The sequence below is a fragment of the Gopherus flavomarginatus genome, chromosome 4 (genome assembly GCF_025201925.1).
Source record: "Gopherus flavomarginatus isolate rGopFla2 chromosome 4, rGopFla2.mat.asm, whole genome shotgun sequence".
NCBI lineage: Eukaryota > Metazoa > Chordata > Testudines > Testudinidae > Gopherus > Gopherus flavomarginatus.
The window spans coordinates 152,652,238-152,670,100 of record NC_066620.1 but is presented as its reverse complement, the minus strand read 5'-3'; the positions used below and the strand labels follow the sequence as shown (position 1 = coordinate 152,670,100).

Here is a 17,863-nt window from a genome sequence, read left to right as displayed (position 1 = left end):
GAGTACAGTTAAAACAACTTTTCCCATCTATATGTCACAGTTTCAGGGTTACCTGCACCTTTATCTCCACCTTTACACTTCCTTGAGGGCATCCACTTGAGGTTTCAGGCTTCTGAGGAATAACCTTTCTCAGTCGGAGACCTCTGTCTCTCTCTCTAAAGACCAGGGATTTAGGGTACGTCTAGACAGCGAGTAGTGATCGATCTACTGGGGATCGATTTATCTAGTGTAGTGTAGACGTGATAAATCGATCCCTGATCGCTCTCCCGTTGACTGCTGAACTCCAGCAGTGCAAGAGGCGGAAGCAAAGTTGAGGGGGAGCCGCGGCCATCGATCCAGCGCCGCAAGGACGCAAAGTAAGTAATTTTAATTCGACCTAAGATATGTCGACTTATGCTACGCTGTTTTCGTAGCTGAAGTTGCGTATCTTAGATCGATCCCACCCCCTCAGCGTAGACCAGGCCTTAGACTTGCTTTGTGCTGTTAAACAGTCATCTCTATCCACTTTCGAAGTGGTTGAAGCTATCCTATTAATCATTTAATTGATGGGTGAAGCTCTGCTTTATACAGTAAGCAAATGAACATTTAAGTTGCTTTACGATCTTTCAGAATGAAAGATGCAAAGTATAATAATTGTATTTAAATGTAAGTTTTTATTATTTCTGCTTATATCTGAAGTTCAAAATCTAAAGAAAAACTATTCATAGGCCATAACTATTTTTTGTGATTTCTTTTTAAAGCATTTTCTCACATGCCTGTAAGCCAAGGACAACTTATTACACCTAAAGAAAACAATGAAAAACAACTTATCATGGATGAAATGGAGAACTTCAGTCTCACAGTCAACCCTTTGAGTGACAGACTTTCCTTGTTAAGTACTAGCAGTGAGACTATTCCAATGGTGGTGTCCGATTTTGATCTTCCTGACCATCAGATAGAAATACTCCAGAGTTCTGACTCTGGCTGTTCACAGTCATCTGCTGGAGACAACCTGAGCTATGAGGTGGAGGCAGAAAGCCTCAGTGCTCCGAATAGTTCTCAGACATTGCGAGAAGACTCACCTGATGAAATTGTGCAGCAGGTGATTATTGACTTGATATGCAAGGTAGTAAGTGGTCTTGGGGAGGAGACCGAATCAGTTAAACACAATCTGCATCCCGATGATGCTTCATCTAAATTCAGTACTTTAGATCACTCTGAGGAGGTTTCTAGAAGTGAAGATCAAAATATTCAAAGCAGCGAGAACAGTTTGTTTGGCAATGACAGTTCTCAGTTATTATCTGCTTCAACTGAGATTGGACTTGAAAGGCTAACGGATTCATCACCTTGTATTGAAGTAAGCTCTCAGGCCCCCTCTGAACTTACTTTCAGTTCAACAGATGGAAAATCTGGACAAAGAAGTCACAGTAGTATTCAATTCAGCTTCAAAGGAAAACTACCAGAAAAAGTGTCAGAAAAAGAAACTATTGTTAAAGAGGCTGGTAAGCAACCAGGAGCAAAGCCCAAAGTGAAAATAGCCAGAAGGAAAGATGAAGACAAGAAAAAAGCACAAACAGAAAAGCTTAAACAAACCAGTATTTTCTTTAGTGATGGTCTTGATTTAGAGAATTGGTACAGCTGTGGAGAGGGAGAAATTTCAGAAATAGAGAGTGATGTGGGGTCTCCAGGAATACGAAAATCTCCCAGTTTTAACGTTCATCCATTGTATCAACACGTGTTGCTTTATCTCCAGTTATATGACTCCTCAAGAACATTATATGCTTTTTCTGCAATCAAAGCAATCTTGAAAACAAATCCTTCTGCTTTTGTAAATGCCATCTCTACAACCAGTGTCAACAATGTATACACTCCTCAGCTGTCCTTGCTTCAGAATCTTTTAGCCAGGCATCGAATATCTGTTATGGGCAAAGACTTCTATAGTCACATTCCAGTGGACTCTAACCATAACTTTAGGAGTTCTATGTACATAGAAATTCTTATCTCGCTATGTTTATATTATATGAGGAGCCACTATCCAACTCATGTAAAGGTAACCCCGCAAGATCTAATAGGAAACCGCAATATGCAGATGATGAGCATTGAAATTTTGACACTTCTCTTTTCTGAATTGGCAAAAGTAATAGAAAGTTCTGCAAAGGGCTTTCCTAGCTTTATTTCAGACATGTTATCCAAATGCAAGGTTCAGAAAGTGATCCTGCACTGTTTGCTATCTTCTATCTTTAGTGCACAGAAGTGGCACAGTGAAAAGGTAGCTGGTAAAAACATCGTTGTTATTGAAGAAGGTTTCTCTGAAGACAGCCTTATCAATTTTTCTGAGGATGAATTTGACAGTGGCAGTACTCTACAGTCACAGCTCTTAAAAGTGCTTCAGCGACTAATTGTCTTAGAGCATAGAGTAATGACTGTGCCTGAGGAGAACGAAACAGGCTTTGAATTTGCCATTACTGACTTAGAGCAGATTAACCCACAGCAGCCAATGACTTCACTTCAGTATTTACACTCCCAGCCAATAACCTCTCAAGGCATGTTTCTCTGTGCCGTAATAAGAGCTTTACACCAACACTGTGCCTGTAAAATGCACCCCCAATGGATTGGCCTGATCACTTCTACTTTGCCTTACATGGGAAAAGTTCTACAAAGAGTGGTAGTTTCTGTGACCCTCCAGCTTTGCAGGAATTTGGATAATTTAATTCAGCAGTATAAATATGAAACAGGATTATCAAATAGCAGGCATGTATATACTTTTTTTCTTTTTGAAAATTTGATCATATATTTAAATGTTTCGTCAGCTGTGTGGAGTAAATTCACAACAAACTCAATGTTGCATTTTAGGCCGCTTTGGATGGCATCAATTACTCCACCAGATATGATTCTTACTCTGTTAGAAGGCATCACAACAATAATTCATTACTGTCTACTTGATCCATCTACACAGTATCATCAGGTAAACTTAGTCAAGCATCTGAGAGGCTTCTTATGTCATATTTGTTAAATTAGAGCGTATGGTTTACATTCGAAAGGCTTGTAATGTTGAATTTGCTCTGAATTTAAGTTTGAGGGGCTTGTGGGGAAAATATTCAATATATTTAAATCATAATGAACAGTTTTTGGGTAATAGGATTTAGAAAATTCTTATAAAAGAAAGCATTATTCATTGATAACATATTATATGCCTCCTTAAGTACACAGACCATCACATTTTCCAATTGTTGTATGCATTCTTTAAAGATTCAGATGTCACAAAGCCTTATTCTTGGAGTCCATGCTCCTACACAAGAACAAGGGTGGGAATTCCTCCACCTCAGGATTTTAAAGGGTTAGTTCCAGCAGCCAAACTCAGCTGTGGAACTTTTCATTGGTGCCACACTTGACTGTTCCTGAATATGGTTGAGTTCTGTGTTTACCTACCTAGCTAACTCTGCTACCTGGATTTACCCTTTTTAGAAACAAAACTTTCTGTCCAAATGTCCATTCTTGTGCCTCTTCCTGCTAGCTTGAAGCTTTGTATATTAGCAGCTTGTTTTTTTGGCTCTAACAATATTTTATAGCTGCTGCTGGGTGCATAGTCAATATATTGGGCATTTGGCCCTGAACCTAATGGACCACTTTTTCTTGTTGACTGTTTAGCTTTATTTAAATACATATTTTCTATCCTTTTCCCCAACTCTTGTCAGTAGTCACCATCAAGATACTTATTACCTGTGTTTGCAAGTAGATGTTGTTGTTGTATTTATTATAGCACTAATTCTGAAGTAAAGTTAATCACTTGCAAAGGCATTTACAAAGATATACCATGTATACTTGTTCATAAGCTGAATAGTTTTGGTAAAAAAGTGACGCATCAAAGATTAGAGGTCGGCTTATAAATGGATCTACACCAAAATTTGATCATTTTAAACTCTATGGAATCATTGAATTGAATATCTAATACATTGTTGTTTTTGCTTACCTGGAGCGTCTGCAGGCACGGAGCCCCTCAGCTCCCTGTGACTGCAGTTCGCCATTCACAGCCAATGGCAGCTGCGGGAAGTGACGTGCAAACTGCGGCCACTGGGAGCTGAGAGCTCCGTGCCTGTGAACACTCCAGGTAAACAAAATGTCCCGACCCACCAGCAGCTTACCCTGACAGGCCAGGAGCCAAAGTTTGCCAACCCCTGAAATACAGGGTTGTCTTATAAAAGGGTCATACAGTTCTTGCTATTTTTACCTAACCATCTTGGGGGATGGGCTTATAAATGGACAGACTAATGAACGAGTATATGCGGTAAGTATGATCACTGTAGACATAGAGATGATAATGAAAAACCCTCAGACCTTCAGAAAATGCCCCAGTCTAATTGATAGCATTTTTAATATATCTTCCACCAAGTTATGTATGTACCCCATGGATAAGTACAACCTTAGCTTTGTAAGCCTTGTGAAGGATCATGTTGGGCTGGATTTGCTTGCAGGATCAGCTGGAAGGTGTCACTACAGGCCCTGTGGTCCTGGATTAAGCACATTCCACAACTCTTCCGATAAATCCATACAGTCAGAAATACCACTGGAAGTCAAGATTTTGTATTAGCACTAGCTACATCAGCAGATGTCTATGGGAATAGGCGAGGAAACTTTAATATGCTTTAATGTCTTCCAGCCATACAGCACCACTCAATATGCCAGTGTCATATTTGCCTATCGTAACACTGAATTTCTTATATGATGCTTGGGAATAAAGCAATAAACAGAGAACATTGAGTATGGAAGATACACTGTAAAAGCAGCAAAGAATCCTGTGGCACCTTATAGACTAACAGACGTTTTGGAGCATGAGCTTTCGTGGGTGAATACCCACTTCCTCAGATGCATGTAATGGATCCATTACATGCATCTGAGGAAGTGGGTATTCACCCACGAAAGCTCATGCTCCAAAACGTCTGTTAGTCTATAAGGTGCCACAGGATTCTTTGCTGCTTTTACAGATCCAGACTAACACGGCTACCCCTCTGATACTTGAAGATACACTGGTTAGTTTTGGCCAAATTAAAATCTATACATGCATTGTAATCAGAATATAAGACTGTAGGGTAAATCCCTATACATTCTGAAAACTCACACTTTTTGATTAATATATTTCAAGAGATCAGTGCATCATACAATCGATATTAAAGATGCTACTTTATTATTTGAGAATGTTTAAGCATACACTGCTAAAGGAATATGCTCTCTATTGCTACTTAAAACGCAAATTTATATTAATAGACACATCATTCCAGAGGAATTGAAAAGACATTTTAAAAATACTGATTTTCATTTTCTTGCTGTTAGAAGAAACAGAATAAACTATCTTACAAAAGCCTGTAACATGTACAAAAACATGTAGACGATGTTCATCCTAAAATCATAGTGTAAAATGTTTAGATGTACATTTTTATTTCTTAATTTATATTGTTTTGCTAATGCTAGTATGTAGATATTTAATGCTGGGTTGTTGTTTTTTATAATACTTCTAGCTTTTGGTTAATGTTGACCAGAAACACTTGCTAGAAGCACGTAGTGGAATCCTGTCTATCCTTCATATGATCATGTCATCCGTGACTTTGCTGTGGAGCATACTTCACCAGGCAGATTCTTCAGAGAAAACAACAGCTGCAGCGGCTGCATCTGTTACCACTATTAACCTTGGATCAACAAAGGTCAGAACATAGGAGTAACATGGTTTGACTTGTGCGTGATTACCTTTGTCAAACCAAATCTAATTGTATTCCATTAAAAGTACCCTGAACGGTATTTCTTGGAAAAGTCTTCCAACTTCTGCAATACTTGAGTTTTCCCCAGGCCAAGAGGGGATGGGCAGCCAGTTTATAATTCGTTTACGATTTCCTTTGGTAAAATGTATAAGTTCTGACGAAAATATGACCCCAGTTAGTACTGTACTGATGACAACATCACCCATGAAAAATAGTTGAAACAGAGAGATGGGAAAGTGTTCACATTATAAAACATTTAAAATACTATTTTATATCTCTAAGGTTATAGAATATTTGTTTAAAATCTTAACAAAAATCTTGCAATATACTTCAATAAACACTTGACCTGACACCCTTATGAGGTTCCGTGCTCCATCCACCTCGTGTTAGTGACCTCATTGTATGGAGAGAGGTCATATCAGATCATAGGCTGGCAACTGGAAAGAGTAGGTGGCAGACAGGAGGAATGGAACAATATGGTATTTGAGGAGTTTTTCAAGTATTCCAGTAACATGCTTGATGTCCTGCGTCGCCCATTTATTAGAGTCAATTCAAACTCTTCTGCTATTGAAGGAATTTTGTGTTTTTATAAACAAATTCAGGTTATCTGATATGACACATGGATTTTAGTGTGATTTTCACATAGTCATCATGTTACTTTATGTACTACATAGCTGCTCACCTTAATATACACACTATTATTTCTTTATATATGTATGAAAAAAAAAAAGGACACCATGCTACAGGCTTTCACAACATATCCACTGAAACCAATAGAATCTAATTCTCTGTATTGTCTTTCTATCAATACCTACTTCCTGGTCATATTCATATTGGCAAAAAGACTCTCTGAAATCAGTCTCCTTACAGAAGGGATGACCCCTACTGCATATTTCATGAAGACAAGATCATTCTTCATACTCCAGAATAATTGGTTACCTAAGTTTAATTCGTCCATATATCACAGATTGTTCTCGTTTTGTTTTGCCTGAAGCTTCAACATTCAAGAGCACTTGTCATATGCTGGATGTGAGAAGAACTGTTAAGATTTATCTTGATTATAACCCAGTTAATTCAGGACAATATCTAGGATGACCTTTTCCCATACTTCACCCCATTCAAGATAAATCCTTGGGTGCTACTACGATGGCCACTTCAAAGCCAAGCATAGAGTTAATATGGTTGGATAAGGAGTTACTGTAAAGAACTTTGATCTGTTTAATGCTTCAGTACAGCTATGGAAACAATTATCTGAAGGAGTGCAAAAGGGGCATGGCTGAGCTCTGGAACTCCATTTAGAAGTCTATGCTTGCCTCTGGTATTTGCAAGAAGAGAAGTGCTGTCCAAGTATTTCAGAATAGGAGAGGGATCATTCTCCGAAATTTTCCAGTGTGGTGTGTCAGTCAGTCAGAGTATAAAGTTTGGATGCTTGTTTCAATGTGTGCACATTCTGTTTCTGTGTTTCAGAATTTAAGGCAGCAGATTCTTGAATTGTTGGGCCCAATATCAATGAATCATGGTGTTCACTTTATGGCTGCTGTTGCCTTTGTATGGAATGAAAGGAGACAAAACAAAAACACTTCTAGAACAAAGGTATGTGCATGTTGCTAGTTGACCTGGATACTTAAATAAATTGTAATCTGATTTACTGGATTTCCAATATTTGTCTTTAGAATCTACTTAAAAAAAATCCAGGCTGATTTTTGGGGTCAAATGAAACATTGCACAAATCCTTTCCATAAGTGCATTTGTGTTTATGCATGTATTTGCATGCTCAAATAAGCACACATTATTTTTAGAATAGAATTTTTAAAAAACCCATTATTGTAAGTGACTAATATTTAAAATAAAGGCTTCAAAGGAAAGTGATGGTCTATTAATATTTGGTAAACTATTTGTGCCAAAAATTTCACCAAGGTCTCATTCCTACAAGTTTTTGTTTTTTCTTTCTTTTTTTCCTTTTCCATAGTTTCTCATGCACGTCCTTTACTCATCAACTCCTTCTACACTGGACAACACTAACTATTAACTGTAACAGTAATCTATAGCACATGTTGGTCTTTTCCAGGTTATTCCTACAGCCAGTGATGAACAGCTTCTACTGGTAGAGCTAGTTCGCTCTATCAGTGTTATGAGAACAGAGACTGTTATACAAACAGTAAAAGAAGTTTTAAAGCAGCCTCCAGCCATAGCCAAGGACAAGGTAGGAAAATCACAGAGTTGTTGCTAATTCATATGATGCTATTTTAGAAGTTATAAATTATATAAGTACTCAAATTGTCCTGAGGGAACATGCTACCAATGTGCTGTAGGTTGGTAACAGCTGTCCTCTACCAAAATCTGTTTCTGGTAATATCTTCTTAATCCTACTGAGTATAGAAAACCATTTTTCTCATTAGCATATTTATTGAAGGATGCTAGATTGACAGCATTTGAAGGCTATATGATCAATTGTGTTTCATATTTCAAAAATAAGCAAGTTCAGGTTAACAAAGTAGCTCTGCCACCTGTACAGTATCATATACTAGTTTACAATTCACTCTTTCGGATCCTACTAGATAGAAGGATTAATCAAGTCTGACTCTTTTTTTCATGGGGGCTAAGGTATTTTTAAGAATGGGATGCCCTGGAATCCCCATTCCTTTCTCCTTTGTTATTGCTTTTGAAAGGCCTTGTATTATCTGTCAGTTGAGGGAGGTCTAGACATGAGCTCTGGCTCCTCACCCTGGAACCTGTCAGTGACATTCTATGATTCAGCTAGGGTGGAGGAGATACAGGTTTTATAGGGCTAAGATTTTTGCTGCCCAAGTGTGATACTCAGACACCCCTCTGAGTGCATTGCTATTTAATTTGACCTCAAGCTATCCACTGTTTTGTTTACCTTTTGAAACCTGGTAGTTGGTTCAATACCCACTGTTTTTGTTGAGGTAAACAAAAAGACGAGTCAGTTTCTTCCTGGTGACACTGATCTATTGTCTTTCTAGAAGCATCTGTCATTGGAAGTCTGCATGTTGCAGTTTTTCTATGCTTATATTCAAAGGTAAGACAATGAGGCTGTAGATCCTTTATTGTTTTCTTTCTGTATCATCAGTCAGTAGATAACTATAAAAGAGAATCTGGACATTTTATATCCTCAACAGAAAGCTGCCTCCCTCTGATTTGCTACAGCAGACCGAAAAGTTACATGAGAAGAAAACAGTTTTTTCCACTTGTAATCTGTGAGCTATATCCAGGGCCGGCTCCAGGCACCAGCTAAAGAAGCAGGTGCTTGGAGCGGCCAATACAAAGGGGTGGCATTCCAGCTGCTATTGGGGCGGCACATCTGGGTCTTTGGCGGCAATTCGGCAGCGGGTCCCTCAGTCCCTCTTGGAGTGAAGGACCTGCTGCCAGATTGCCGTCGAAGAGTGGAGCATCGCTTGGGGTGGCAGAAAACCTGGAGCCGGCCCTGGCTGTATCCACTTAGACTCAGCATTGCAATGCCTGACTGCTAGACACACTGACACCTAGTAGAATCCACAGTCCTGAGTTTGGTGGTCAGGCTCCCTAAACAATGCCTGAGGAGAATTAGGCACCTAAGAATGGGAAGCACAAAAACCAGCAAGCTGAGTGGAGAGCTGCCTAAGCTAGCCATTGGAAAATACTAAGGACAGAGATGGCGCCTAAGCCCTGCTGCTCAAAGGGAATTAGGTACATAATGGGAGGCACCTCCCTGGGGATTTATAGCCATGAACCCTCTCTTAGAGTTAGGCACTTAAGCCAGGTCAGTCCTTTCGTGCAGAAAATGGAGGAGGAGGAACAGGTGGAGATGCCCCCTTATTTTCAATAGCTTAGTGGGTAGAGCACTCCCCCAGGACATGGGGGATCTCGGCTCAAATTCACTCTTTGCCTGTTGTGGAGTAAGAACTTGAACCTAGGTCTCCCACCTCTCTAGTGAGTTCCCTAATCACTGGGCTATAAAGTATTCTCTCAGTCTCTCCTGTTGGAGCTGTTCCACTTTGTGTAAATAAATAAATATTCATTGGACTAGAGAGAACGTGAGATTATAGCACAGTGGTTAGGGCACTCACCTGAAAGACCCATGTTCCAATCTGTTCTAATGAATATCTAATTATTTATATGAAGTGGAATAGTTTCAACAGTTTCTTGAGAGACCTGCCCAAGAATACCTATATCCCAGTGATTAGGGCACTCCCTGTGGAGGTAGGAGATGTGAGTTCAGGCAGAATGGGGATTTGATTCTGGGTGAGTGCTCTAACGCTGAATTATTGGGCATAAACACACTGCTACCACCAACTCTTGTTTTGAATGGGCCCTAATATGGTAGCCATGCTCTGAAAATACCTACCAAATTGGGCCCCTCAGGTGAGATAGTTTGTGGATCTCACAGTTTAGTCATGATCTGGGTATAAGGAGTGAGGTGGCTTTGTGCATGCCCACCAGCAGAAACATAGGTGGAATTTAGGCACCTACAAAGTAAGGGGGCAGCTGAGTGGGGGTTTTGAGGATCCAGATTTTGGAGTTATATTCCTAAAATGGCAGTTATGCACCTAAATTCCTTTGTGGGATTAGCCGGTTTGTGTTATTTTATATTCTAGATGAAAAGGGAGTCTTCTGGGTTCCTCAATTCCACCTTTTATCTTTCATTCTCTCCCCTGACTGGAAAGGCCCACAGCAAATTTCTCTGCAGCTGAGGAAGACTGGACTCAGACCCCTCCAGATCTCATCACCACCACTTCACTCATTAGCCAGAGAGGGTATCTTTTGAACACAATGTTCTTCTCCCTACCTCCAGAGTCTGGCATATTACCTCCATAACATCTCCACTTTCTATTGATATATGAACCAAGGGGAGAGACAGGACCAAAATTTTGATCTGCTGCAATCTGCTGCAGGAACAGTGCTTTTGATTGGCACTAAAGTTGGTGCTGTCAGACAGGAGAAATGGAGAATAGAAAATTGGGGTATCTGTGACACTTGACATGATTTTATCACTTTAACTCTGTCATCATCTTGCAGGATTCCAGTGTCCAGCTTAGTAGACAGCTGGACAACACTATTGCTTCTTCTGAAGGACTCTATACAACTCAGTCTTCCAGCACCAGGGCAGTTTCTCATACTTGGGTGAGCAGTTATATTTACAATTTCTAACAAAATTGTGATCCCTTAAATGTAAAATTCTATAAAGAGTAAGTGTTTAAAATCTTGATTTAATTACTTAGAATTTTGAATGGAGAAAAATTCCTATTTACTAGACCTTTTTGACAAAGATTTATCTTGAATGTAAGTATCAGAAGGGTAGCCCTGTTAGTCTGGATCTGTAAAAGCAGCAAAGAGTCCTGTGGCACCTTATAGATGAACAGACATATTGGAGCATAAGCTTTTGTGGGTGAATACATCCGACGAAGTTGGTATTCACCCATGAAAGCTCATGCTCCAATACATCTGTTAGCATATAAGGTGCCACAGGGCTCTTTGCATCTTAAATGCAGTATCTTACTTTGAAGAATGTTGATCATATACAAATGTTGATTCTTGTATTGCTCCCACCTTTTTCTGGTACTATCTCCATCTTTATCCAGTTCTCAGCTTCCCTCAGTGACACTGCCAACTGTGTGGTAATTATGAATACTTGTGATGCTAGTTTGTGAGGTCTCTCAACACATTTTTTCGATAGGCCACCAGATGAAAATGACTTTTTGTCACTTCCACCTATGGTCAAATTTAAGTAAGAGACCTAGATATGTCAAACTCCATGTCTCATTATTAATCATCTCAGCTACCAGGACCCTCTAAATAGTAGTTTTAAACATCTAAATGTACTCAATAAGTCACTCTTATGACTATTTATTTTGTATATTATATTTTCCTCTCATGTGAAATAGGATTAATTACCAGCCCAGAAACAGTTTGCTGAACTTCAGCAGTAAAATGCTGAATATGGTCATTTGTGTTAAGCACTGAGCAACAATCTCTGTAAATGGTGGTAGTACTGTAGTAAAGTATTAAACCAAATAGTCACAAATTAATTTGTCCAGAACCATCTCCATGAAGATATTTTGGATGGATTCCAATGTTACATCTACTTGAAAACTATTAATTATACAAATTGTTTGTAACAATCAAAATAAATTTCAGATATTTGGAAATGAGTCTTTTGGAATTTTAGCAAACTAAAGGGAAGTAGCTGAAGTTTCAATTAATGTGTACTGTGCATGTGAATTTGTCATGGAATTTTTGCCTGTTCTAAAATAATGCAATATTTTATTTTAAGATTATCATCAGTAATTTAATATATATATTTTTTAGTGTTCTGAATGAGTTTATTATGAAAAACCCAAGTCTGGAGAATAAGAAAGATCAAAGAGATCTTCAGGTAAAAAAAATATTTTTGTATAAATTTACTGTTTAAATATTCTGCAGTAAATGCTTAACTGCTGAGAGTACAGCATATCTGATCTTTCCTGTACATTTCAAAAATTATTTTTAAGCAACTGATCTTGTTATAATGGCTTCTTTATTTCCTTTTGTAGTTTTTTCTATTGCTTATAATTGTTACATTTTTCTTAATACTGTATTTAACTTTCTTAATACTGTATTTAACTTAACATTTCCTTGCTGTAACTTACACCAATTGCTATTTGTTCTGTCTTCATTATTAACATTTCTCCCATCAGTCATCTTTCTGTGGACTGGGCTTTGCCTAGTTTTATTAATTTTATATGAGTTCTTATTTTCCCAACATTTATCACTTATGTTGCTGCCCTCTGAGATTTTTAAGCTTCATTTCTTTTTTAAAAAAATGTTGGAACCCAATACTGAATGCAGTACTCCAGTTGCAGCTAAACAGCACTAAGCAGAGAAGATTAATTACCTTGCTGCTTGTACTTGAGATACTCCTGTTAATACAACTTGGATTAGTATTTTATGTAGCAGCACTGCAGTCTGTACTCATGTTCAGTTTATGATGCTCTCCTAGAACCCCCATATACTTCTCTATGGTACTGCCACAAATCAGCATTCACTTATTCTATGGGCAAAACGTGCAGTCAGATATGCATGTGCTTGCTGAATCCAAAATACAGTGCTCTACATCCAAAATGCTTCTGAAATAAATGTAGTCCAACTTTGCTAATTCTGGGTCACTGAGAATGAAAATGATGCTTAAAATTGTTGATTGGCTCTAGTTTTCAAGATATGCTGTTGGGTCAGTATATATGACCCCTGACTTGGGAATGGCGGAGGATAAGTGAGTTATAAAGGGAAGGGATCTCAGTTTAAACCAGAAATGACTAAAATACATCTTTGACTGGATCTATGAATAAATCTATGACTGGGTTTGGACAGTACTTGCTTTTGAGGCAAAACAATGAATGATGCAATCTGAAGCTGGTATTGCATCATACATGATATGAATTGCATCATGTTCTTCCTAGAAGTCATGTATGATGCAATCATAACGAAGCTTACATCACTCTGCTGAACAAATTACCCTAGATCAGCTCTAGAAATCATACAGTGTCGTGCTCTCCTATTTGTCAGTGTTTGATTTTGCAAAGGGACACATTTCTGTTTAGCCAAAGTGAGCAGAGATGCCTCGTACTTGTGTGAACAGTGCAGATAACTTCTGCTATGTTTGTGGTGAAGTGACTTTTGCATCACAAAAGCGCCGTATAACCACTATGGTTAAGAAAGCCTATCACCTTTATTTTGGCTGCAAAATTGGAGATCAGGACAAGAGCTGGGCCCCACACATATGCTGCAACACTTGTGCAACAAATCTTGGCCAGTGGTTGAACAGGAAAAGGAAATCTATGCCTTTTGCAGTGCCAATGATTTGGAGAGAGCCAACAGATCATACCAGCAATTGTTACTTCTGCATGGTGCCTCCAGTTGGGAAAGGTGTGTCAAAGAAGAAAAAGTGGACTGTGCATTATCCAAACATTCCATCAGCTATACGCCCAGTACCCCACGGAGAAGGACTGCCGGTTCCTGATGCACCAGAATCATTCTCACTTGAGTCAGATGAGGAAGAGGAAGAGGATGAAACTTCTGGTCCTGAACCATCAATGTCACAGGACCCACATTTTCTCCCATCCTCCTCCTCTGAACCACACCTCCTAACACAAGGTGAACTGAATGACCTTGTCAGGGATTTGGAACTACCCAAGAGTAAGGCAGAGCTGTTGGGCTCCAGACTACAGCAGTGGAATCTCCTGGCAGGCTATCAGGGCAAGTGGAGCCCATCAATGCTTGCAGTCTATTGCTGGACAGTGACAAGAGATGCTCCATTTAATGAATACAAGAGACTAGCCAAGAAGCGCAGAGTAGACACTGAATAGGACTAAACTATGTACATAATAGTTTTTTGCCTTTTGTTTCATAATAAATTTTATTTATATAACCCTTTTGCTGATTTTTAAAGTGTTACATAAACAGGACAGGTGAAATATTATCATGTAAAGCAACCATAAACACATGAAAAGACCTCGGTTTACAATTTATGATTAAAACTCTACTATCTACATAATATACATAGACATAAAATGTAAAAACTTAAATATCTTAGAAACAGTAGCCAATCAGTTGTTTTAATTGTCAAATTTGAATTCAGCACATCAAAATACATAATAAATATCACATTTTATCTCTGAAGCAGACGACTTCTCAAAAATTGTAGACCAGTGATGCATCTTAAGTGAATTCTCTTGTGAACCTGAACACTTGACTACTGTTTTTGTGTTTTTCCTATAATACCAAACCTGCTTAACTCCTGATCAGAATGCCTAAGACGTTAGCTGCAAAGATGTATTGTACTGCAACAGTCATGCTGTTTACCATCTGAAATCACTTTCCTGAAGCAACTTTCAGGATCATGAGTTAATTCATGTCTGTGATGGAGTAAGTTATTCTTTGATGTTAGGTGAAAAGGCATGCTATTGGGGGGAGAGGTCTGTTACACCAGGTTTTAAGCACACTTGTATACCATATACAAAAAGCATATGACATACCTTTTACTTCACCTGCGATCATTTCAAAAATGTTGCAACTCCCATTGCTTTGATTTTGAATGTAAACTCTTTGTGACAGTAAACTTTTAACAGTAGATAGTCCAGCAGAGGTCACATGTTCTTTGACCTATTTGTGATAAGTAATATTTTTGGAAAAAGTAATCCAGGATTATGAAATAATCTTTCAAATTATCCATTGAGACCGTGATATTTCAGCAGAAACACAAAAGTGTTTCAGATTAAAAGGGGGAAAAGAGTTTAACAGCCAGAAAGAGATTCTGTGAATGGACACAACATACTTAAATTTCCCAGTCATTGGGATGGGTATTGAATAAACCTTATTTCTGTGCTTTTTTAAATGAAGATATGAAAACTATTGCTGCAATCAGATCCATACAATCTTCCACTTCTTACTCACAGATGAAGCCACTAAGCATATAATTGTTTCATTTTCCAGATTTCAGACCAATTCTCTAATTTATCAGAATTATTCCGCATTTCACTTCTATCTTCTGAAGTGTTTGTGCTACCTTTCAGCTTCATACCATCTACCAGTTTGATTACTCAATAGGCTAAGATCTGTTCAGCTAATCCTCCAAGGAATATTAATCATTGCTGATGTTGAACAGAAGTGAATCCAGAACAGAACCCTATGATATCCCACTCTATAATTACTCTTCCCCTGACACTGAACTAATGAGTATTTGTGTAGACAATGTATCTCAAGACAGCCAATTTACTCTTTTATGTGAGGCTCTTTAAACATTTGCTTCTTGCTTTCCATCAGGATGTAACTCACAAAATAGTGGATGCCATTGGTGCAATTGCTGGTTCTTCCTTGGAACAGACTACTTGGTTAAGACGAAATCTAGAGGTCAAACCTTCCCTCAAGATAATGGTTGATGGAAACAACTTGGAGTCAGATGTTGAAGGTAGCTTGTTTTCACGTTACTCAAAATAAAATATTGAATAATTTATTGACTCCCTTCATGTTACTAAAAAATGACAGATTTTATAATATTAGACCTTTGCTAAATCAGTTTCAGTGCTGTTGTGTGGAGTACTGAGCTATACTGAACCTAATGTACATAATGAAACAAAAAAACAGTCCATTTTCCATGTCATAGAATATATTTACTTTAAAATATTTATTTTTGTAGATATTGATATAAGGTACATAGTTTCCAAAATTAATTGTCACTTTTTCATTTAGATATGTTGTATCCAGCTCTGGAAACCTCAAATATAACTCCTTCAGTTTATAGCGTCCATGCATTAACATTACTTTCTGAGGTAAATGTTTCTTCAATTATACTACATGCTGGTTTCTTATAATACAGAGGGACATGGAGAGATTAGAAACATGCACATAAACATGCACGTGCATTTCAGTTTAGAAGAGTACTAGTTAAATATCTATGGGAAAAATAATTGAAATGTATATACACAATGGGAAAAAGAAACTCTGAGGCAAGGAATGCATAAAGAGGCCTAAGAGTGATAATGGACAGCAAATGTATACATGAATTTATCATTTTATTAGTTATTTGCTAATCACTGGCAATGTTTTCAGTGCTGTACCATTATCATTTGTGCGATGGTGCTGTCCATAGTCCCCAATCACTCTCATTGGGCTGAGAACAAAAAGTGACCATGTGATCTGAGAGTCATTGAGGTTCAGAACAGTGACTACTGACCGATGTCTAATAGGCAAAATAATTCTCTTATCTTTCAGGGGGTTCCTGTCATCTGCCCTGACCTCTGTCCTAGACATCTCTATTTGTGTGATTTTGTTAATTTGCTGTATTACTTTATGGTGGTTGATATTATATTTTATTTGCATTGAGGGGGCGGGAATTGACAGTAACCATTGAAGTCAATGTACACAGGTTCCTGCCATTTGCCAGGGTATTAATCTTTGTAATCCTGACATGTTATACATGTGCAGTGACTTGTACTAGGGTTTGCTGGAAGAAGTTGAGTGAGGAATTTGCAGTGTTTGGGGAAGATTTTTGTGGCAGGGTTTATTTTCTATAGGCATAGTATGGATGAATTTATGTGCTGGTAATTGTGGGCTAATGCTTATATTTTGTGGGCTATGCTATAGTGTGTCTTAGTTGAGAGTTCATATATTTTTATTTTTAAATATATAGTGGAGCTTTATACTTTAGTTTTTTAATTTTGTACAATACCTCAGATTTGATAGCTTTTGTATTAAATTTGAATAAATTAATATACTTTATATAAATTTGAATAAATTAATAATATTTACATAGTTGCCACTCCCCTTATCAGTCATAGCAGAAATGTCACAGGTTAAATAGGCATGGTGATTTACCCAAGAAATGGTCCTTCACTGAGAGGAAAGTGTAGGGAAGTTTACAGCACAATCACCTGTGGATGGATTTAATTGTATCTTAAGCACTAAATTCACTTTATAAAAGAGAGCCTACACATTTTTTAAAAGGGAAGATTTTTATAATTTATTTTATTTTCTAATTTTAAAAGATTCAATATACTTAAGGTTTAGGAAATATTATATTGAAGAACATCATGCAGAAAAGTAACAGTATGAATATAATGCTCTTTTGGGGGTTATAAGAAGTAAGTTTAAAAAAGCCAAGCCAAACACTCCTCCCCAGCAGCCACCTTAAATTCTTCAATTTCTTGCTTCTTATGTCTTGTAGGTTTTGGCTCATCTGTTGGATATGGTTTTCTACAGTGATGAAAAAGAGAGAGTTATTCCTTTGCTTGTAAATATTATGCACTATGTTGTGCCCTACCTCCGCAATCACAGGTATTATTACAATTTATATAGCTCAGACCTCACGTCTACTAGAGTTTGTTAGATGTTCTGCATTTCAACTGAATCAGGCTGCCTATTCCATGGCACTACAAAGAGAGGCAGATAAGAGTGAATGTGACAGACTGTCTGACTCCCCACCAAATTATCTGGAGCCTGGATGAAATATATTGAGCTGGAAGCAAGAATTCAGATTTCATAGCCCTTCTTATTGACCAAGGCCTCATGCACTAACTCTCAGAAGCAATCAAATATTAGCCCCCATACTTTATAAATAAGTTAACAGAGAGGTGGCAAAAGGTCACTTCAGATAGAGTCTGGAA

At 38.0% G+C, this 17,863-nt stretch overlaps 1 protein-coding gene across 9 annotated transcripts in view; it reads left to right on the top strand.

Annotated features, from left to right (window-relative positions):
- DOP1A (DOP1 leucine zipper like protein A) overlaps positions 1-17,863 on the top strand; it is an 88,481-nt gene that overhangs the window by 48,888 nt on the left and 21,730 nt on the right. For all 9 annotated transcript variants that reach the window (XM_050950070.1, XM_050950069.1, XM_050950068.1 and 6 more), the window contains 11 exons: positions 741-2,730; positions 2,833-2,944; positions 5,493-5,675; positions 7,197-7,322; positions 7,798-7,932; positions 8,714-8,769; positions 10,746-10,850; positions 12,036-12,102; positions 15,525-15,669; positions 15,951-16,030; positions 17,425-17,534. In XM_050950070.1, coding sequence (XP_050806027.1) covers positions 741-2,730; positions 2,833-2,944; positions 5,493-5,675; positions 7,197-7,322; positions 7,798-7,932; positions 8,714-8,769; positions 10,746-10,850; positions 12,036-12,102; positions 15,525-15,669; positions 15,951-16,030; positions 17,425-17,534 — 3,109 coding nt within the window. The remainder of the gene's footprint in view (positions 1-740; positions 2,731-2,832; positions 2,945-5,492; positions 5,676-7,196; positions 7,323-7,797; positions 7,933-8,713; positions 8,770-10,745; positions 10,851-12,035; positions 12,103-15,524; positions 15,670-15,950; positions 16,031-17,424; positions 17,535-17,863) is intronic.